At 56.6% G+C, this 21944-nt stretch overlaps 8 protein-coding genes across 8 annotated transcripts; 3 read left to right on the top strand and 5 right to left on the bottom strand.

The window, feature by feature from the left end:
- Positions 1-1508: 1508 nt before the first annotated feature.
- F5144DRAFT_535039 (major facilitator superfamily domain-containing protein) lies at positions 1509-3602 on the bottom strand (the record flags this gene model as incomplete). Its single annotated transcript, XM_066787027.1, has 4 exons — positions 1509-2529; positions 2648-2983; positions 3047-3307; positions 3375-3602. The coding sequence occupies 4 exons, from the start codon at positions 3600-3602 to the stop codon at positions 1651-1653; spliced, it is 1704 nt and encodes a 567-aa protein (XP_066640833.1). The 3' UTR covers positions 1509-1650.
- A 630-nt stretch (positions 3603-4232) lies between these two features.
- F5144DRAFT_630768 (uncharacterized protein) lies at positions 4233-6811 on the top strand. Its single transcript, XM_066792429.1, has 4 exons — positions 4233-4680; positions 4748-4775; positions 4832-5359; positions 5419-6811. The coding sequence occupies exons 1-4, from the start codon at positions 4274-4276 to the stop codon at positions 6724-6726; spliced, it is 2271 nt and encodes a 756-aa protein (XP_066640834.1). The 5' UTR covers positions 4233-4273; the 3' UTR covers positions 6727-6811.
- Positions 6812-6987: 176 nt separating this feature from the next.
- F5144DRAFT_272955 (uncharacterized protein) lies at positions 6988-8117 on the bottom strand. Its single transcript, XM_066783638.1, has 2 exons — positions 7569-8117; positions 6988-7437 (listed from the first exon to the last, which is right to left on the bottom strand). Exons 1-2 carry the CDS (start codon positions 7703-7705, stop codon positions 7110-7112), a joined length of 465 nt encoding a protein of 154 aa, XP_066640835.1. The 5' UTR covers positions 7706-8117; the 3' UTR covers positions 6988-7109.
- Positions 8118-8918: 801 nt separating this feature from the next.
- Positions 8919-10994, top strand: F5144DRAFT_272908 (kinase-like domain-containing protein). The gene is made up of 5 exons (XM_066783637.1): positions 8919-9322; positions 9383-9699; positions 9763-10103; positions 10169-10331; positions 10390-10994. Exons 1-5 carry the CDS (start codon positions 9138-9140, stop codon positions 10803-10805), a joined length of 1422 nt encoding a protein of 473 aa, XP_066640836.1. The 5' UTR covers positions 8919-9137; the 3' UTR covers positions 10806-10994.
- Positions 10995-11732: 738 nt separating this feature from the next.
- On the bottom strand, positions 11733-12927 carry F5144DRAFT_651966 (HPP family-domain-containing protein; the record flags this gene model as incomplete). Its single annotated transcript, XM_066793047.1, has 2 exons — positions 11733-12540; positions 12643-12927. The coding sequence occupies 2 exons, from the start codon at positions 12925-12927 to the stop codon at positions 11848-11850; spliced, it is 978 nt and encodes a 325-aa protein (XP_066640837.1). The 3' UTR covers positions 11733-11847.
- A 2137-nt stretch (positions 12928-15064) lies between these two features.
- On the bottom strand, positions 15065-16629 carry F5144DRAFT_593669 (Indoleamine 2,3-dioxygenase; the record flags this gene model as incomplete). Its single annotated transcript, XM_066790488.1, has 2 exons — positions 15065-16177; positions 16297-16629. The coding sequence occupies 2 exons, from the start codon at positions 16627-16629 to the stop codon at positions 15065-15067; spliced, it is 1446 nt and encodes a 481-aa protein (XP_066640838.1).
- A 620-nt stretch (positions 16630-17249) lies between these two features.
- F5144DRAFT_535052 (kynureninase 2) lies at positions 17250-19102 on the top strand (the record flags this gene model as incomplete). Its single annotated transcript, XM_066787028.1, has 3 exons — positions 17250-17556; positions 17612-18027; positions 18113-19102. The coding sequence occupies exons 1-3, from the start codon at positions 17364-17366 to the stop codon at positions 19100-19102; spliced, it is 1599 nt and encodes a 532-aa protein (XP_066640839.1). The 5' UTR covers positions 17250-17363.
- F5144DRAFT_575892 (heterokaryon incompatibility protein-domain-containing protein) lies at positions 19083-21628 on the bottom strand. Its single transcript, XM_066789095.1, has 2 exons — positions 20048-21628; positions 19083-19958 (listed from the first exon to the last, which is right to left on the bottom strand). Exons 1-2 carry the CDS (start codon positions 21279-21281, stop codon positions 19309-19311), a joined length of 1884 nt encoding a protein of 627 aa, XP_066640840.1. The 5' UTR covers positions 21282-21628; the 3' UTR covers positions 19083-19308.
- Positions 21629-21944: the final 316 nt, after the last annotated feature.

The raw sequence follows: 21944 nt of genomic DNA on the forward strand, positions 1-21944 counted from the left end.
GGGTGGTTTGGCGAGTGGTCGGTTGGTCGGCGAGTGGTTGACGAGTGGTCGGCTCGGTCGGTTGCGAGATTTGAATTCGTTGATCGCTCGTGTCTCGCTTGGGGTTGGGTTGGGGGTTTGGTGTGATGCGGGTTTATTCTACCCACACATAAAAAATTCTGTTGTCTGCTTAGAAAGGTCCAGAACTTGGTTATGAGGGCAAGGAGCGGTAGCCTTGAACAGCAACGAAGACTAAAAGTTGTTGTTTTTGTAGGGAAGGCGAAAGCGTGAATCTCGACGTGGTACTGTTAGTAGTTGACTCGTTTGAAGCCCGTGAAGCAAGATAGAATAGCCCGGGCGACCAACCCAACCACCGGGCCTAGTCTAACTGAAGACCTCACATTTCTCAAATAGCCATTTGGGAGGCGGCCAAATACAGTGTTTCCGACGTTGTCGGCGTTGGATGGGCCCTCATTGTCGGGGACTCAGGCCTCAGAGTCGCCGTACCGAGCGGCACTCTGGAAGAGCTCTCTCCATTCCTCAGCTGGTACCTAGGGAGGTATTGACTTTGCCTAAGCTGTCTGGATACGAATCAACGATAGGCTCCTCCAGTTCACAGTCGCAGAGACGACGAGTCGTGGGTTGGCACCATGACTCTGAGTCTCCCCTGGATAGCTAGATACCGCTTTCTTCGTCCGTTAGGTGGACTATCCCATAACACATGCGATTTGAGTTTGACGCGAGATTCAAGCATCTAATCAACTGCCCGTACAGTGCTTGGCCGCTTTGTGGTTTATTTGCCAACGCCGTCGTGGGACTTTGGGTCATGGGGATTAATATCCCTTTTCCGCCTTTGTCGTTTTGGGCCCGCTGACAGCTGTGGCATGTGGCACAGAGTTCCGCAGGTACGTACGAGACATGCAAGCTGCCAAACTGGGTGTCACGCATCACGAGCAAAGCTTTCCATGATAAGCGCTCCTTACCGCTGGGGAAGAAGGTAAATAGTCGATCGATGGAAGCGTGTTGTTGTGGGGGTTTGGTAGGGTGTTTGAGATGGGAGAGGAGGTGTTCGTCACGGAGCGGGTTCATCGTTGAACGTTGAGTTGGTGGAAAGGGGTAGGTCCTAATAAAGTAGGGAGCATTTGCTACCCAGATGTGCGTTTGTGGTAACGTTGGGTTATCACTTTCTCTCTACTCATATTGCGAGGCTTTCAAGAACTCAAAGGGATTAAGTCAGTGTTAGGAGCATGGGGGAGAACAAGGGCATTTCAACACAGGCTAGAGTGTCACCATTGTGGTTGCATCTCTTTCGTTCTGTTACACTGACGGCTAGATGAACTTGCTTAGTAGGACTAAGTCTAGCAATTTTCGTACCTGGGTAGCACAATCAATGCTGACACTTGCGATCGTCCGATCTAGCCGTTTCGATCGAGTTTCAGTTCACGTTAGACCAGAACGAGGACATAGACACAACTTAAGCATCCGAGACGGACAAGATCAGATCAAGGAGCGGAGAATGGTATTCAGGAAATAACTAACATTCTACACTATCTATTTTGCGCCTTACTCGTAGTTACAAGTGTTTTACACTAACCTAATTCCAACTCGAAGCAAACCCCACCACCCATAGCATCCCTCCTGTTAGCCTTCCACCCAACAACCCAGAATTAACTACTCCACCGGGGTCCCAACCTTCTTCTCCTCTTCAACCACATCACCGGTTTCATCCGCTTTTGGCTGCGGCTTCTTGACGCTCAACCACTCCAGCGTAGCCGTACCCAAGACGGTCAAACAGGTCACGATCAACCCAACCCGAAACACCTCCCGCAGCGCCTCGTTATACTGCACCAGCACCTCCCCACGCACCGCCCGCGGCAACGCCTCCAGCAGCGCCGTCACACCCCCCGACGTCACCAACCCAACCTCAAACCCCGGAAACCCCTCCAGCCGCCGCACCAACTCATTCGTAAACACATTCTGTCCCACCGACACAAACACCGTCGACCCAACCAACGACCCAAAAAACACCAGCGCCATCCCCATCGCCACATCCCCCTGCGGCAGCGCCGCCTGCACCGCCAGATTCGGCGCCTGGAAACACGTCCCCAACCCCAGCCCATACACGACCTGAAACCCAATCCACGCCCCAGCCCCCGACCCAACCCGCAGCGTCGTCAACAGCCCCGCCCCCACCGCCGCCACGCACGACCCCACGATCGCCAGCGGCGTGTAGTAGCCGACGCGCGCGTTGACAAACCCGCCCACCACCGACCCCACCACGGTGGCCAGCATGACGGGCAGCAGGCGGATGCCCGAGTCGACGGGCGAGGACCCCGCGATGGCTTGGAACCAGATCGGCAGGAAGTAGATGAAGAGGTAGTTGCCCGAGTTGAGGCAGATGGTGGCCCAGAGGGCGGAGACCACGCTGCGTTGGCGGATGATCCGGCCCGGGATGGTGGCGGTGGCGGGGAGGGTCGCTTGGATGGTGATGTAGGTGATGAGGAGGGCGGAGGCGAGGGTGAGGAGGGCGATGATCCGGCCGTCGTTCCACTGGGGAGGGGGGTGGGGGGTTAGTATTGTTGGGGGCTGGCGAGAGGGCTTGGAGGGGTGATAGGGAAGAAGTGAAAAAGGGGGAGGGGGGAGGGAAGGAGGGGGGCCAGTGACTTACAGGATATGTTGGACCACCCCACTGCAGTGCCAGCAAAAGACATACTACCCCCGGCACGAGGACCGACGTCCCGAGGAGATCGAGCTGCAGGATCTTTTGGGTCAGGGGTAGCTTTGTCGACTCGCGATCGGGGACCTTGAGGTACAGAGCGATCACCACCATGGCCACGCCGCCGATGGGGAGGTTGATGTAGAAGCACCATCGCCAGGTCACATTGGAAGTAAATGCGCCCCCAATCAGCGGGCCCACGATGGAAGCAATGCCGAACAGGGCGCCGAACAGGCCCTGGATCTTGGGCCGTTGGTGGAGCGGGACGATGTAGATGATGGAGACAATCTGGGATGCGGTGGTCAGCATAGTATCGGTAATTAGGTAGAGACCGGTTTAGAGAAGACTCACGGTTCCGGCGAAGAGGCCCGCAGCACCAACTCCGCAAATGGCTCGCCCGACAATAAATACCACCGAACTGGGAGCCGCGCCGCTGATGGCGGAGCCAATCTCGAAGAGCAGGATGCTGACAAGAAACACGGCCCTGACGGAGAAGACGGTGTAGATCTTGCCAAACAGCAGCTGGAAAGCACAGGATGTGAGGAGGTATGAGCTGCCATACCAGCCGACGTCGTTGAGTGAGCTGAACTCATCGGAGATGGCGGGTATGGCCTAGTGCATCATTAGCATGGACCTATGACTGACAATGTAGGGCGAGAGTGCTGGTGTTAGTTCATACCGTCGAGATAATCGTTCTATCTAGGGAGACTAGGAACATGCTGAGCAGGACTGAGGCTATTAGGAGGATCTTGGTGGCCTTATCCAGCTCAACCAGCTGCTCGCCCTCCGCTTTGGGGGTTTCTAGATTAGAACCATCGGATGCATCGCGGGCGTGTCCCGAGTCTAACGACTCCTCGGGTTTTGAGTCGGGCTTGCTGGGTGTGGGCGTGGAAGGGCGAGCCGCCATGGCGACTGGTAGGTGTGCTTTTTCCTTTTACACGATGAGGGTTGGATTGGTTAATGATGTTGCTTCGTATAGCAACAGTTCTTACGGATACTTGTCGAAGGAAAAGCGTCCTGGAAGTTGTGCTCTTTGGTGATTACACTGGGCTTGGCTCTGGGTCTGGCATTTTTAAAGTATCTATTGGGAACACAGCTCGGGGTTTTCACTCCTAAACATTTTCATTATCCGGGTTTCTGTGAACACGAAATCGGGAGTGGTGTTGATTCTCGGGAGTTTCTAACACCCGAGTCCAAGTGGAGGCTGCTCGGGGAAAGCTAAGTCCCGAGACTACGTCAGCAAAGGACCGATCCGACAGATGGAATACCCCTACTTTGGCGACTTGAGTGGGGTTTATCATTTTCTTTCCTGTGTTTGGCCAGCCCGACTGAGAAGTAATCAACCCGAATAGTTCATTCTCAACCGGAAAGCGTTGGTGTACGAAGTAAGGAGGGAAGGTCAACACTACAAACCACCACCGCGTGGAGCCTGTTGTCAGGTCAGCTCGCCCCTTATTGGTCCAGTCCTCACTCTCGGGGTTGGAACAAGCTTTGCCAAGGCTCTCGGGAACTGCAAACTCCCTATCCCAGTCTTGAACTCTTCTTGTACGACTCTTGGACGGCTGATGACATCAAAGCATGCCGATGGACCACCGGGCCGCACCGCAGTCGGGCCGCGTTGCGGGGAAAGCGCAGCGTGTGTTGGCTTGCCAATTATGCCAGCAGCGCAAGGTCAAGTGTGACCGCAAGTTCCCTTGCGCGAACTGCATCCGCGGGGGCACCCCATGTGTCCCCGCTACCCTTGTCCCACGCCAACGACGTCGCAGGTTCCCCGAGCGCGACCTTCTCGCTCGCATCCGTCATTACGAAACCCTGCTCCGCCAACACAATGTCCCCTTTGACCCGTTACACCCGCCTGCAGCCAATTGTGCCGCCACTGAGACCACAGGCGACTCGTCTCCCATCGATACCGCCACCCCTGATACTCCGCGCACCACTCATTCTGAGGCGGTCAATCAGGAGAAGGCCACCAAACCAAGGACCACGTTTGTCACACTATCTTGGTGTTTACGGCTTACTTAGCTGCTGGAGCTAATGGTTGGCTGTCTCTAGGAATCTCTGGCATGCCTTAAGCCAAAACGTAAATCGATATACACCGCCCACCCTAAGAAGTAATAGGCTAATGTTGCTATCAAGAAACCAGAGACGGAGGACGGCAGTGAGGACGGCCTAGACGATGATCAGCGAGATAGCCGGTTTCTACGCGACGACGATGACATGGGCGACGTCATCAACAATGTGTGGGATCGCACCTACAACAACGCTCCGGAAAGCAGCCACCATCTTCTCTTTGGCTCGCCCGCCAGCGCAATTTCCCTCACTACTATGCACCCCGACCAAGGGAAAATTTTCCGGCTCTGGCAGATCTACCTGGACAACGTGAACCCCTTGTTGAAAGTCACGCACACACCCAGCCTCCAGGGGCGCATCATCGACGTTATCAGCGACCTTTCGAACGTCAGCCCGCCGTTGGAGGCTCTCATGTTCAGTATTTACTGTACCGCTATCCTGAGCTTGGACGAGGAGCAATGCCAGACTCTGTTTGGGTCACCAAGGAAGGATCTCCTGGCCGGCTACCAGTTCGCTTGCCAACAAGCACTGCTCAACTCTAATCTTCTGCAATCGAGCGATCACGACTGTCTCGTGGCTTTCTTTCTTTATCTGGTAACCCCTTTCTTAGAGCACGCACTCCGTGGCGTCGTAGTTCTAACTTACTCGACCAGGTATCTTTGAAGCCCGGCGTGGACCCTCGGTCGCTGTCCTCCATGCTGGCCGTCGCCATCCACATGGCGCAACGCCTGGGCTACCACAAAGAGTTCACCAACGAAACCCGCCTCGTCCTCGAAGCCGAGATGCGCCGCCGATTATGGTGGGCCCTCGTGATCTTCAACAGCCGCATCTGCGAAACGTACAACTACCGGACCGGCATCATGTCCCCAACCTGGAACTGCCACACGCCGCTCAACCTCAACGACTTCGAACTCCTCCCAGACATGAAAACAACCCCCGCCGTGCACGAGAAACCCACCGAAGCCTTGTTCATCCTCGTCCGCAGCCAGCTCAGCAACATCCTCCGCCACTGCGCCTTCCACCTCGACTTCACCGACCCGCATCTCGCCGCCCTCACCGAAGCCAAACACCTCACCCCCATGAACCCCTCACAGGAGGAAGGAAAAGAAAACGACCCCCTCCTCCCCATGCACCAAACCCTCACCCGCGCCCTCACCCCCTGCGACCCCACCATCCCCCTGCACTTCACCACCATCTGGACCGCACGCGCGTTCGTCGCCCGCAGCCGTCTGCTCGAGCACTGCGCCCGCCGGGCTGGTGCGCAAACCTCCTCCTCGGAGCCCAGACAGACCCCGCACAGCGAGCAGGCCGGGGAAGGTGTGATCCCGCATGCGCTCGCCATGCTCCGCTGTGATACCTGTTTGATGGCGTCGCCGCTGACCAGGGGGTTCCGGTGGCATGTGGTGTCGCATTTTCCGTTTTTGGCGTATATCGCGCTGGCGGGGGCTGTTACCACGACTGGGGGTGGGGGTGGCGGTGGTGGGGTTGGGACAGCGGAGGGGGGGTGGGAGGATGAAGTGTGGGAGGCTATGAGCGAGAATTATGAGGCGAGGGGGATGGATGCGCAGGTTGTGGGGGGGGGGTATGAGCCGGTGTTTGGGCTGTTTGCGGGGGTGGTGTTGAGGGCGTGGGAGGCGGTGGTGAAGCGCGGGGGTGGGGGTGGGGGGAGGGAGGTGCCGCGGATTGTGAGGGATATTCAGGGGAAGATGGCGTTGATGAGGGGGGAGGGGCGGTTGGGTTATGGTGGGGTTGGTGGGAAAGGGGGAATGCGGCCTGAGACTGAGGGGGGTTCGATGGCTTGTGTGGTACCGTCGATAGAGATTGAGAAGGGGTTCGGTGGGCAGGCGTTTATGGGAGCCAGTGGTGATAGCTATGTTATTGATATGATCTCGGGGCAGGGTGGGTTGGGGTTTATGGAGATGGACCCGCTGTGGTCCACGGCGGATTGGGGGTTGATGTGAGTGCGTTGGTGAGATCCGATTACAAAACAAGGTTCGGGCTATGTAAGATCTTGAATATCATCTCCAATCTTAGATATCAGAAGCCCCTGAAGTCCCTCAACTTGGCGAGTTGTAAATGCTGAAGTGTCTGCTACCCCTGAGATGGTCACATAGAACAACATCAACAACATGAACGGAATCACCACAGAGAAACTTATTTTGAAACCAGTTCAAATTCCTATGGCACTACCAGTAGCACTCAAAGGTACTAGTACTCGCCCATCCAAGGCGAGGCATTACCTGCCGCCCCAGACTAGCCGAGCACGGGCGGGCAGCAACCGACCCAGCGGTGTGACCATTACCATCCCCATCCCCATCCATCCATCCACTATCCACCCACCCCCTTACTTCTTCCCCACCGCCTTCTTCTTCGTCGTAGTAGTAGTCGTCGACGCACCACCACCACCGCCACCCTTGCCCTCGTCATCCTTCTTCTTCTTCTCCTCCTCCTTGCGCTGGCGCTGGCGGAGCTTCTTGGCGCGGCGGTCGGCGCGGCGCTTGTTGTTGGCCGCCTCGTTGTCGGCACGCGGCAGCACCACGGACCCGCCGTTGGGCCGCCAGTGCAGCACGTACCACGAGTTCTGCGCGCGCAGCGTCGCGTTGGTCAGGCGCACCGTCACGTGCGGCGTCGTGTCGGGGTCGGCCGGGCTGGTGGTCGGGTGCAGGCCGTTGCTGGGGGGGTGGGTTAGTGGACTGGTTGGAGGGGGGGGGGGGGGGGATGTAGAAGCTGGGAAGAGAGTGGTGGTTGAAGAAGTAAAGGGTAGAGTAGAGGGCAACAGAGAACATGTCGAAATGGAACTTACAGAACCTCGGCCTGGTCAAAGGTGATGCCGTGGTGTGTCGCGTTGGCGGCGACGGCGGCCCAGGCAGCAAATGCAGTGCCATAGACGCGCTGGAAGTTGGCATCGCAGTCGCGGTTGTAGCCGACACGGAGAGGCATTGTAGCGGTTGTAGGTATGGAAAAGTAAGATAAATAAGTAGGAAAGCTGTTGAGTTGATGGTTTGATGTCGAACTCAACTCTGAACTACCGAAGCAGATGTCCTCCTTTATACATGATTCTATCTCATGTTCCGATGTATCATGATTACCGTCTCAAAGGTCAGCACGGCACCGCGTGCTCGGCTGCCTGTGGTCTCATCTCAGGAGGCCATATTGGGTCCGTTGGCGTATGGTCGACGGGCTCAGCAACATCTAGCTAACAGCCAGTGACCGAAACTGAAACTCCACGAAACCAGTTCGGTGGAGTGGACTCCAGTTAGCAGCAGCCTCAGCGGTCCGGATACCCCACGGCCCGTGAGCAGTTTGGTCCACTTGTAGGGACGACTTCTATCAATAGGTCTTTACCGTAGTGGAAGCCTCATAATCGACCCACATGCAAAGACCTAGATGACGTCTATGGGGGGCTGGATTGTGGTCGTGTAACTGGGATGTTTGAAGTAATCCACCCAAGGAAACATACTATTACTCCATACAACTATCCACAGGATTCCTCGGGGCGTTTGGGCAGCAGGCTGAAACGGTGAAACCCGAACTCCAGAGTGCGGCCCTGATTAAGCTTGGTGTTACTTACTAGTGCCATTGAGAGTGAGTGTAAACCAGCAGATGAAACTAGGGCTTAGACCCCTAAACGTGCTAGTGAAGGCAACCAGCTGATTGTCGCACCTATCGCACTCGTCATCTGGTCACCCCATGCTATCGTCGGATTTTGATGGAGAAAATCAGAACCGGGTGGTTGGAACCGAGGTCCCGTGGGAAGGAACCGATCAACCTTGGTAGTTACCTCGCGTGGAAGTGGAGTGGAAATCGGGATGGATCACAAAAAAAAAAAGAAAACCTGAAAGTTATGGGACGGTTGACTGCCTTGGCCGAGCTTGGCTGCACCTGCCGAACTGCCCTGAGTTGCCTCAGGTGCCTTTGCCTCTTCCTAGACTAGCCTTGGCTGCCTTGCCCCTTCCTTTCATAGAGAATTGCTTACCCGTGGATCCCCAAGCGTGGGACTTGCCGTAGGGCTGAAGTCGATCAGACCCACTCTCGGCTAGGCATCCTTCGATTCGGCGGGTTGTGGATTTTAGGTTGTCGTGCAGTGAAAACTTGAAACTGCCAAGTTTTGCCTGTCCCGTTCTGGCAATGGCGTCGTGCGTTGTGTTATGTTGTACGGATTACGGTTGTACTCGAACTGTGAAGCACTTCATGAAACCCACGTGATAAATTGCCATTCGTGGGAAGACCAAGGTCTGATTTGCGGCCTTCATTCCTCCCTTCGCACATTGTTTTTGAAAACCTGCTCAGGTGAACAGAACGATTCAACACGCACTGCGCCAAGCACTCGCCCACTGCCCAATCGCATCGACTCCCCAGCGGAACTCCAACCATGGACGACCTCTCGTGCTTCAAGCCGTCCAACCTTCTGCATTCCCAGGAACGAATGACGCGCTATCGTCCGGGCGGCTTCCATCCTGTCAAGCTCGGCGACACATTCAGTAACGGTCGCTACAAGGTCTATCACAAACTGGGTTGGGGCGGCTTCTCGACCGTCTGGCTCGCGAGAGATCAATCGTATGTTGCGATAGCCCCTGAGTTAAACGCAGCCGGGTCACTGACACCAGGCATCATCAGTTCGAATCGATGGGTCTCCCTCAAGATCACCGCAGCCAGGGACGCCAATGTCTCACGAGAGCTAACAATACATCAAAAGTTGCGCCAAGCCCGCGCAGCCAACGGCGTCGTGCAGCTGCTCGACTCTTTCGTTCACACGGGGCCTAACGGGAATCACCAATGCTTGGTTTTCGAGCTCCTTGGGCCCGCTGTGGAGACTGTGGTCCTTGACTACGCCCAGGGCGAGGACCATCTCGACCCCGAGACAATCATTGGCATCACCAGGCAGCTCCTGGAAGCCTTATCGGCCATGCACCGGGCAGGCTATGCACATGGAGGTTTGTTGCCCCCGCCGGTTTTGTCCAGTTTCAGTGATGAAATATTGACTTGGATCGTGATAGATGTCAGCGGGGCCAACATGGCTTTCACCACGGCCCGGCTGGCCACACTGTCCCCCAGCGCCCTATTCAAGATTATCGGGACACCAAAAACGGAGAAGCTCGTGCGCCTCGACGGGAAGCCCCTCGCCCCTGGGATGCCGGAGCAGTTGGTCGAAAAGACCGGATGGGAGGACTGGATCGACGAAGACGAGGAAGACGTCCGGCTTATTGACTTTGGCGAAGCTTTCCCGCACACCGCGCCACCTACCAAGCTTGCCGAGCCGGGTGGCCTACAGGCCCCTGAGGGGATATTTACGGGGAAGTTTGACTACAGGGTCGACCTGTGGCGGGCGGGCTGCACGGTAAGGTTCCCCTGGGGACTGTTGTTCCAGTATTGTACGACCAGGGTCTGACGTAATACGGCCAGATATACTCGTTGGTGACGGCCTCGAGGCCATTCCAGTACCTCGGCGACATGGACGTGCTGGTGGCGCAGATGATACACTTTGTCGAGGACCTACCGGCCGAGTGGCGCCCTCATTGGGAGCGCATGAAGCAGACCACCGGGAGGCCATGGAACGACATTCCAGGTATGATCAAATGTCATTTCCCAGTAAAGGGGACGATCTAACGAGAGAACAATTCTAGCTGTAATGCCGTCACAGTCCAAACTGGAGGAGAGATTTACACGGCATGCCACAGACCCAAGTTTGAGGCCTCTGCTGTCCATTATTAAGGGGCTCATGCGGTTCCGACCCCAGGACCGAATCTCTGCGGACGAGGCGCTGGTCCTGTTGGACGGACCTGGGCCCTCTAAGAAGCTGGAGCCTGAGCCGAAGCCGAAGGTGACAGCAAAGCCAAAGGCAACCTCAACGCCGTTGAAGGCGACACCGGTGAAGAAGGCGACCACAACGTCGGGGGCAACGTCGACGTCGAAGAAGGTACAGGCATCGAGAACGACACCAATTGCAAAAACGGCATCAGCGGTGACAGCGACGGCAACGGCAACGGCAACGGTTAAGCAAACAACAAAGGCAACAAAGGGAGGAATTGCGAAGAAGTAGAACATATCGAGCCTCTGCCGGTAATATCCAAGCCCGCAATCTGAAATGCTCTTGGTTTGCCGAGTTGGATGAACAACAGTGGCATTCTTGAAATATTTCCAAGGACAGAACAATACAATACCATGTTGGCACAAAGATGCAGACAAGAAATCGTCAGTTTCTTTGTTACTCATCAAGCTATGGAATCCCCGCCGCTGCCCAACCTCGCCCTCGGGCGGCATTCCCTCGGGATTCGGGATCCCGCTTTCGATAAATTTTGACGCCCCACTCTGGCAACTCCGAAGGACTCCTCCGCCCCCCAAACAGGCAACCATGAACCCGTCATGGGTTGACGATCCCGTTCGGGAATACCGCTCTGCCAGCCGGAACCAGCCTTGTCAGGTGACCGTGGTAGCATCGCATCTTGCTCTCCTCCTCCTCCTCGGAGAAGACCAAGTGTCGGGTGACACTGGCGGTGTTATGAAACAGTAGCATATCCGGGTATGGCACGGGTGTATTTGGGAAATGATATGATGTGGCCTGTAGCCTAATGTATAGTGTGCCCTCCCGGCCGGCCGTGCGTGGTGTTTCAGGCCGTGTTGCATGGTGGTGGGATACATCCCGAGGAATTGGAACCCACGCCCGCGGAGTCGGAGCCGGGAAGTGTGTGTGCCCTCAAGTCTTGTGTGTGTGTCTGTGAAACTGGACCCCGGAAGGGGTAGTGGTGTGGCACACCAGCTGGCGTGCGGGATGTTTTGTTTGGCTCGGAGAGTTTTGGGGTTTGTCCTAGGTGGCTTCTGGTTTCCGGTGTGGCTTTTGGGTGGGCGAGCCATGTTACGTCGTACAACAGGTGACCAGTGATTGAATCGAGTGTCCGAGGTGTGGCTGGTTGAGATCGTGAAGATCTAGGGTGGTAGGGGCGAGGAGGACGGAGGTGGGATGGATCAACGAGGACGGCACACGGCCAAGTCTAGCCAAAGTAGTAGATTGTGGCGCACAGCTGATCATAATATCATGGCATCATTAAAACTCTACTGCTAGCCAGCGTCTACCCTCTATCATATCACAACCGCTCACTGAGCATCTCTAGCGACAAGATCTCCTCCGGTCTAAGGCTCAGCCCATCCGGGATGTGCACCCGTCCACGTCTAATCACAATCTCCCCGCCGCGCCCACTCATCACCGACACCGTCTGCACCAGCTCCCCCCCAACCTCAGGCTCGCCCCCAGAGGAACTCCCACTCGACTCCTCATCACGGGGCTTCCCCTGGGCGAGCCCCGGACCCCCACCATCATCACCCCCCTTCTCCCCCTCCCCCTCCCCCTCCCCATCCCCAGCACCCCCTTTCCTCCCCCTCCAATACCCCCCCGTCTCCCCCGGACTCCACCAATAATACGGAAACCTTCTCTGCACATTATTCACCAACATGGCCACCACCACCATCAAACAACACCCCAACACCAACGGACACACCAAAAACCACCCCATGCCCGCCACGCGATCATCCAACACCGCCATCAACGCGGTCGCGCCCGCGGGCGGGTGCACCGTTCCCGTGAGGGCCATGAGCGCGGTGGCGCACGCGCAGGCCAGCGACGCGCCCAGCCAGCGCACGGCTTCGAAGTGTGGGGAGAGGGCGAGCAGCTTGCAGATGGCGATGCCGACGAGGGCGGAGATGAGTTGGCCGAGGATGGCGTTGCGGGGTTGGGCGAGGGGGGACTCGATGGCGTAGAATTTGAGGACGGCGGCTGCGCCCTGGGGGGGTGGGTTAGTTGGGGGGTTGGAGGGAGGGAAAGGGGGAGGGGTTCATTTTGTTTGGAGGGGAAGGGAGTTGGAGAAACGAGGGGAAAGACATACAAAACTCCCAATGATGGTGGGCACGCCCTGGGCTTGGAACGACGGCACGGCCAGCACCACGGCACCGACGATGGCCAAACTCGCAAACACACCGATGACAGCCCAGAATATCATGATCAGGTTGCCCAAGGGGCGCGCCGGCGCGTGGGTGCGGTACCCGAAGAAATGGGCGATGGGGGCGGGCATCATGGGCAGGGCGGACGGCGCGAGGAAGGGGTTGAGGTGCTTGTCGATGTCGAAGTGCCAGCGGGACAGCCCCCGCCGGGGCTGGTCGGGCGGTATCATGGCGGTACTCTCGTCTCCCTTTTCGTTGTGTGTCCAAGGTGTATTTGCAAAAAGAAAGGGTAGTGATGTTGGAAGCGTCGAAAGGTCGATGCCGTGTCTAGGACATTAGGGTGCGTCGTTGCGGGCTGTCCGGTTGAGGTGCCGAGGTGGGATGTCGACCTGGATATCGGGGCTGCGGATGCCCGATGCGGATGCCCGGGGAACTGGTGGAAATGCCGAATAGGGACCAAGTATGTACAAGAACACCTAAATTAAAGGCCGTGGATGCCAAGTAACGGCAAGAACGATAGAACAATGCTGCCGAGGGTCGAGGGTCCAGAGGGTGCTGCTGTTTCCTCAAGCGAAGCGAATGGTCGCCGAATCTTCTTCTGCCCTTCCACCAGAGGGAACCTGAACCAACCCCAAAAGATGGGAATCGACAAAAGGAATGGGAATTTGCTGTTTAAATATGGCTTGGCCCCGGCATCTCGATTTAACCCCGAACAATGGCCTAAGCCCGTTCATGGATGTTGCCATCCGGCGGCGCGGTGGCACGACCAACATCGAAGTGGCTCAGTGGCAGGAGCTTCGGGTGCGCCCTCACGCCCTGTGGGTGTCACTGGGTTGACGACGAGGTGCGTGCCCCGGCTTGCCAGGAAACAGCCAAAACTCGTGACAAAGGCTCTGCAGCTGTGAGCCAACGGCAGCCCCAGGATTTACGTCAGATTTGCTAAGAGAAATTCCCGATCTGGTATAGCGTCGGGAAGAGTGCAGCGCCAGGAACCTTGGCTCGCTTGGGGCGCAGAGGCCCCTGGAGCGTCGGAATGTGTGAGGAAGGTAGATTTCCGCGGAGAAAACTCGCTGCTTCTTTTCTTGACCGTTTCATGCCGTCGTTGCGGCCCCTTGCGCGGGAAAAAGAGGCTGAAGATGGCCTTTTGGAAGGCACGGGGAGCATGCAAGATCTCGATCGTTCCCGGTTGGTGGGCTGGATCCACTCATCATCAACCATTGGCAGCGAGAATTTTAATTTTTATTCTGGCAGGCACTTCCATTTTTTGCACTCTCAGCACTTGCCTGCCGGATCGGGCCTGCTTGCTCTCCCACATTCCCGCGTCGATCCTGATGCACGCGACCATGGCATGGCCTGGGAATGCGGAGCGGCCGCGCACTGCCGCTCGCACTGGAACCATTCCACAAAAGCTTGACTTTCCAGGCGGGAAATGACTTCCGAGGACCTTGATGGGTTCAGGCTCAGGTTCAGGCTTTTTGTTTGTTTGTATTTCCGACTCACCGCTCGCATTTTTCTCGCCATTTCCCACACTTTTTGGAATATCCCAATACCAATCAGTCACTGGGGTTGAGACATGCAGAGCTTCATCAGGCCGCTGATTCGTCGGGGTTGCGGCAACACGGGCATGCTCGGTAAGGTGGGCTCTATGCAGTCCACGCCGAAACGCGAGAAATTTCGCGAGGGGAGCGGGCTCGAGGCGGGTTACAGTAAGAATTCCGAAGAAAAAACTCCCCGATCCCTGACACAGCGCCCTTCGTTGCGCCGAGTGAGACGCCGCCTGTGTTACGTCAATGAGGGCGGCGTTGGTGGACTCGGAGGATTGGGTTCCTAAGTGCCTACATGTACCAAACAACCTCGTCACCCCGGAATTGGTTATAAGGTAGGCATCCCGGTGCATCCGGACTGAACACGACACTGGGCAAATAGGGCGCCAAACCGAACGGCTCACCTTGCAACGTGAATTAGGGTGCCGACATCATGACGAATAGCGCCACAATGAGTCACTTTTTAGTTCTCTCCCGGCATCGTGAAGCCGAGGAGAAGTTCCGTCTCTGGATAGCAAGATCTGGTGCGCATTTTAAGATTTACGTACCAGGCTGCTGAGACTTGACCACGATAGTGACGCGGCTCAGACGGACAATATCCGACACCCGTCGGTCAGTTTTTACTCGGGATGACGGCCGGAACTACCCTTTCTTTCTTCAACGGATGTTTCGAGGATGGCAGGTTCTGCAGGACCCTATGACAACCGGCGTGGGACATGAAGTGATTAACAAGAGCAGTGTTTTGCTTCTCTGGTCTACCACCTGCGGTAACTAACCTCACACAAAGGGCAACAGTCCCATCCATATATCCCGAGTCCACACCTCACCGAACCCGAAGCTGCCCGGCCTGGAACGTCTCATCCCGCGATTGCTTCAAGAACGGCAACAATGCCGTCCCTCCGGTGCCGGTCAGCTCTCCACCAGCCGTTGGCGCCGGCCGTCTCCCTTCCGGCGCCCCCGTGCCCGTTAACCTCGACGAGGCCGTCGCTAAATTCACCCCCTGGTTCGGGTTCGGCTGTCTTGATGGAATGATGATATACCGCGTCACCATCTGCAGATGCTTGTTCCTGAACTCGGCCAACGCCCTCGTCGCCCCCTCAAACGCCTCCCGAACCGCCATCAGCTCCTCCTTCGACCCCCCCGTCCCATCCGCTACCAAGTCCCCCACCGCCTTCCTCATCCCCCCCGGATACCTCACCGCCACATCCTCCAAAAACCGCCGATGCGGCTCCGGCATGTACCTTCTCACCTCCTGATGAAAGCTCTCCCCCCCAACCTTCGCCGACGACGCCACCGAATCCGGACTGCTATTCCCCATCGCCTTATGCTCCACGCCCAGCACCACATCCAAAAACTGCACCAGCGAACTCTGCCCATTACTCCCCCCCCTCAACTGCCGCCACTCCCCCACCCCCTCCCCCCCATCATAAAACACCCCCCTCGGCAGCCCCGCCGCCGCCATATTCTTACTCCCCGCCAAAAACGGCCTAATCCGATGATAAAACACCATCGGATCGCACCGCTCATCCATCCTGTCCAACAACCCCCCCAGCTCCCCAATCCCCGCCGCCAGCTCCCCCAGCCCGTCCGCCACCACTTCAGCCCCACACTTCCCCACACGCGCGGAAGTGGCTGCCTCTAGCGTGCGCAGCATCGCGGGCACGAGGTAGGCGCCGCGCGCTTCCATGGCCACCGAGACCATGTAGAACCAGGACTCGTCGGGGGTGCCGGTGAAGGTGTGCAGGGCGGTGAGGGCGTCGAGGTTGGTAGGGGCGGAGGGGGGGGAGGGGGAGGCGGGGGAGGCGGGGGAGGTGGTGTTGAGGGGGTGTTGTTGGTGGAAGTTCCAGAGGTTGACGCAGGCGTAGGTGGCCACGGGGGGCATGCCGAGGTGGGTGGTGATGGTGAGGAGGGGGGTTGTTAAGGGGGGTGGGAGGATCTGGGCGGTTGCACGTGTTAGTGGGAGGTGGTTTTGGGGTTGAGGGGGGAGAGTGGCGGAGGGGAGAGAAGGAGGGTATGGTATGGGAAGGGGGGGTGAGAAAGGACTCGGGAACGCACCTCGGCTGCTGTCTCGCCGCCCCAGATGTAGCCGTGTGTGAGAAAGGCTAGAACGACACAAGCTCGTCGCCATTCCGGCTCTGTTGTGAGCCGGTCGGTTGAGAGGACGGGGAGTTGGTCCACCTGTTGGCGTAGTGTTTGCTCTGCGATGGAGGTGGAGAGGGTTTCGACGAGAGACTCCCAGGGGGCGTAGTATGGGTCTGGCAGCCTCCTCAGCGGCGGCTCCTCTGGGAGGAAGCCGTTAGAAGTGACAGCATAGTCTTGTAGTGATAGCGGTGATGTGTCCGTGTGGACGCCCTTGCTAGGGAATACTGGGGTTTCTAAGGGTGACATCGCGATTTGTGATGACCCACGAACAGAGAAAGGGCGTGAAGTCCAGGACTGATACAATTTGCGATGGATGTGTCTGAGTTCAAAGATACACAACATGAAGGTGGGAGAATCATGTCCAGACGAGAACCTTGGCTGAGCTTGGGTTTAGAAGTATTCAACATCACCGCCAAGTTATCCGCTCCGTGACGTGCTTGTCTTCCGCTGTTTACCGCCATGTTGGACCGGTCATCCGCCGTTGTTTGATGTCATATCCGCACGTGGCCTTGGACGGGGGTGTAAACGGGATTGCCCAGCAAGGATCTATCTACCTTAGCGGGGTTATGGGGGGTTGAATAAGGCTTGCGCAGGGCTTGTTAGGTGGCATATCCTGCTGGGTTTATGAGTCTATTAATCAGAGAGTGGCTTGCGCAGGAAGAAAGTACCTTGCTGGCAAAAAGTACCTTGCAGATGGGGCCCTATAATGTACGCTACCTACCCAGTGGACTGACAAGGCGCAGCATGAATGGCTAGCACGGAGGCGGAAGGCGGAAGACGGAACGGTTGTGAGTGGATGCGAAGAGTGGGTTCCGGTGTTAGCCGCGGCCCACCCAGAGAGCAACACTGGAGTCGGGCTCGGGGCTCAGGGGTAGTAAACAGAGGATGATGGTGTGTTATAAAGTATCTCAACAGTGGGAAGTCGGAAGGCAGCTTGGTATCTTGGAGCAATACATGCAATCCTCGTTCTCTATTACACAATGGACACAGAATACCCATCCTTCGTCGAGACCCTCCGGGCTGGGCAGAAACCAGAGTTTCCGGCCCACGCAAAGACTATCCAATATGCAAGAGAGCTTGATGCTCACGATAAGTTGAGTCACCTTCGAGGCAACTTCAACATTCCAACCAAAGGCTCTTTACGGAAAAGGGCCCTCGATGGCGCGGTAGCGGGTATGTGAGCCCCCGATCACGTCAAGACCGTCTTAGTGTCTGACTGATGCGTTAGGGGAAACGAAAGAACCAAAAGCGCACAACGGTGTCAGCCCTGTTACAAAGCCAAACTGTACCACGAATGGCAACTTGAAGAATGACGAAGCCTCCATTTACTTTGTCGGCAACTCGCTCGGCGCCCAGCCAAAATGCATTCGGCAGTACATCGATGCCCATCTCGAGACATGGGCATCCATCGGTGTCAACGGCCACTTCACCTCGTTCGACAACTCGCCCCTGGCATACTGGCAAGACATGGCGGCGGCCTGCGCAGCCCAATCGGTTGACCTCGTCGGCGCCAAGTCCGCCAGCGAGATCATCTACATGAACACCCTAACTGTGAACCTGCACCTGATGATGGCAAGCTTCTACCGCCCAACCGCCAAGCGCCACAAGATCATCGCCGAATGGAAGCCCTTCCCCAGCGACTCCGTACGTCCCCTCCTCCCATCCACCCATCCCCTAACCACCAAACACCAAACACCAAACACCACACTAACCCCCCTCCCCCCTCTAGTACGCGATCGCCTCCCAACTGCACTGGCACGGCCTCACCCCCGCAACCTCCCTCATCGAAATCCACCCCCCCCACCCCAACCCCACCTCCTCCTCCTCCCTCACCCTCCCCACGTCCCACATCCTCGCCACCATCGACGCGCACGCCGACAGCACCGCCCTGCTGCTCCTCCCCGGCATCCAGTACTACACGGGCCAGCTGTTCGACATCGCACGCATCACCCAGCATGCGCGCGCGCGCGGGATAGTGGTGGGCTGGGACCTGGCGCATGCGGTGGGGAACGTGGAGCTGGAGTTGCATGCGTGGGGAGTGGATTTTGCGGTGTGGTGCACGTATAAGTATTTGAATGCGGGGCCCGGGGCGGTGGGGGGGGTGTTTGTGCATGGGAGGCATCATGCTCTTCTTCGGGGTGGTGGTGGTGGTGGGGATGTGGCTGGGGGTGGTGTGAATGGGGAGGGGGAGGGGGATGGGATGGGGCTGGGGTATAGGCACCGGCTGGCGGGTTGGTATGGGGCGGATAAGGCTGTGCGGTTTGAGATGGAGAAGGTGTTTTGGCCGGCGGAGGGCGCGGCGGGGTGGCAGGTGTCGAATCCTAGTGTGGTGGATCTTGCGTGTGTAAGGGCGACGCTGGGTATGTTTGAGCGCGTGGGGATGCGGGCGTTGAGGGATAAGGCGGTGCTGTTGACGGGGTATTTGGAGTGGTTGCTGTTGGGGCTGCTGGCGGACGGGATGGGTGAGGGGAAGGATGGGGAGGCCGCGTTTAGGATTATCACGCCGGGGAATCCGGTAGAGAGAGGGTCGCAGCTGAGTTTGTTGTTGAGAGGGGGTTTGTTGGAGAAGGTGAGTCAAGAGTTAGCTGATGGGGGGGTTGTGGTGGATGTGAGGAAACCGGACGTCATTCGGGTGGCACCGGTTCCTATGTATTGCAGGTTCGAAGACGTTTGGGGGTTCATCATGGTGTTCAAGAGGGCGCTCGACAAGTGTACATGATAGCATCACAAAATGATAGACCCGAGAATAATTGTACAATCATAATACCGTGCCCGGGCTGACTGTTCCCTCCCTGCCACCACCCCCTTCCCCAACTCAGTCTTTCTCTCCATTACTCCGTGCCCTGGGGAAAGGTTTCAATAAACACCCCCAGCTTCCACCGTGAATCAAGCCTCCCCTCGTATCGGGTCCAGGGCGACTGTGGCTCATCCTTCGTTGTTTGGCGTTGTAACCCAGATCCTCAAAATACAATATACCATGTGAAAAATCATTGTTCTCTTGACCGCGGCGTTTAACACAAAGCCTTGTTCCAAGGTAAGTGATGTGCGTGGCTGTCCGTCTTCAGGGGAGATCTGGGAGGCGAAGAGTTGCTCAAGGCCTGGACTACCACTGCCTTTGATGAGACGGCACCATGGCACACTGTCGGTCAATGTATGTGTTCCGGATTTCGGTACCAATCCAAACATCACAATTGTCGTGCGCTGGTCTTCGGTCCCGAATCCCGACTCCTCGGCTGAAAACTTGAGGCGAATACGAGCCACCCCGGCCGTTATTGGCATCTCCGGTGTCAGTGAATCAGAGTCGTTCCTAGGGCCCCAGGATACCTTGTGAGAGCCGCAATCCCACTGGTTACCGGGGAATACATCCATGACCGAGATCGAAATATTTGAGCCTTGGTCTGCGAGAGGGACCAACCAGAACGGGTCACGAAAGAGGCTTCCAAACGTCATCGGCCGGATATTGAACTGTTTCGGGGGGTTCTCAAACTCCTCATCGTCCACACCAAGGGGCCGACAAGTAGTCAAGTTTATTGTCACACGCTGCACCGGGAAGCTTTCCCTCGTGGCCCCTGGGTCTTAACTCTGTTGTCAGCCCTTGGGAATCCAACAAGTGGCTGCCGGTTATTCGGTAAGAAGCGCGATAACCAGCAACGCTAACACTTACGGAGTAGACCTTTGACCGTAGCCATTAGCTTTAGAGGACCGTCCACAGGCGCGGAAGGGGACCTGTCTATTTCTAGGCCGAACCGACTGATGGTTGTAGTGTTCAGCGCGGCCTCGGCCAAATGGGACTGATAGGTGTAGAGAGAAGTCTGTGAGACAACGCCGGGGTATAGAGTCCGGCAGTAATACTCCGGGTGTTCGGGGTCCTGAAGCAACAGCAAGGTTGGAAAGGTCCCCGGGACTGGCCCGATTTCGCATTGGAGGATAACCTCGTAATCGACAAGACCTCCATCTGGGGCTCCAGGTTTTAGGACGGCCGTGAACTCAGTCATGAGACTTGTAAAATTGATCGGTCCTAGTCCTCCCCCGCTCGCCCACGAGCTGAGAGAGGACGTGATATTCCCCGACAGGGAAAAGCAGCTGGGTGAGGATGCGTAACAGCTGAGGGCAGATGTAGGCATAGCGGTCTTGGCCATGTGCTCGAGTGGGTGCAAGCGAGTCACACTTGGCTCGCAATACCACGCTAGGATGGATTGGTCGTGTGTGACCTTGCTAATTTCCTGCTGAAGACGGAGGAATGCCTTGTTTCCTTCACCATAAAGAAGTGGCATGTTGACGTCAAAGAGCCCCATCATACAGTAAGCCTCATCTTCTCGCCGGGTCGTTTTCCGATTCGAGGCCCAATACATTTTTTTAGCCACGCTCATCTCACTGAGACGGGCCTCGTGGGATAAGACGCGCTCATCCACGAGGCTTGCGCGGGATATCGTTGGGATGAGGTTGGGGTCACATTTATCCCCGAGATAACCCCAGTCTGCTGCATAGAACTCCACCCGGCGGGGGGCGATGAGCTCCTGTAACGTCCAGCCGCGAGTGAACCATCTGCTGTCACCGATCTGACTCGGGCTTTCCACGTCACTCAGGTATGCATAGCACACCCTGGCTTGTCCGTACCACCTGTACATGGAATTGATGGCCTCGGACAGTTCGGCACTGCTGGATTTGTCGATGCAGCAGGTATCGATCCAGATGTACTCGTACTTTTGCTTTGCCGCGAGATGGCACGCACCCTCCAGCTTGGCGAAGCCCTTTTTTGCTCGGGCCTTGCCGAGGTCGGTCATATCGGAAAAGAGGACCTCTTCCTTCTCCCAAGTATGTGAGAGGATGGCATATCCGGGGGGGAAAGTGTCAAAAAATTCCTCTAGCTGGAGGGTACACGTGTTGACTAGTCGCATGGTAACGATCTTGAGATAGGAGCTGTATTGGGTTCTTATGGCGTCGATGATGGGATCCAGGAAAGAGAGGTGGTGCTGTAGTCGTTCTTATAGTAGCTGTAATGCCTGTTGTATGAATGCTGCTCGCTCGTCCACTTTGAAGAGTTGGACTGAACCGTATTTCCCCGCACATGTAAAAGGAGGGGAAGTTAAAATGTCTTGGGTTGTGCGAGGTCTCAATGTTTCTCCGCCGGATTGGTTCGTAAGGTACTACTATCGTCCTCGTGTAAGGTACCAAGGTACATAGGTACCAACCACGTTCTTTAGTAAGATATGAAGGCCTCGATTCGGGGGAATAGAGTTTTGTGTTGTGCTTCTTGAACAAGTAAAGTAACGTGGGGCTAAGAAGCGACGGATTATAAGGGTCTGCGTGACATGGGACAAAGCATTACTTCGGACTCGGGTTGTTCACGCCACGCTACATGTCGTTTCTCTAGCTGCCTAGTAGTCGACAGTTATTATTATTCATCGATGCAGACCCATTAGACATATGACTGTGACAGCCCGGGCCGTGACAGCCACGGTCCCTGCCTTTTCACCCGGCTGTGCGACCTAGAGTGTTGAAAGAAAATATACACTTTTGTGACATTAGTGATCTCTGAACAGCGGTGTTTAGTACACAGC

This window comes from Chaetomium tenue (genome assembly GCF_020726465.1).
Source record: "Chaetomium tenue strain MPI-SDFR-AT-0079 chromosome Unknown F5144scaffold_5, whole genome shotgun sequence".
Classification (NCBI taxonomy): domain Eukaryota; kingdom Fungi; phylum Ascomycota; class Sordariomycetes; order Sordariales; family Chaetomiaceae; genus Chaetomium; species Chaetomium tenue.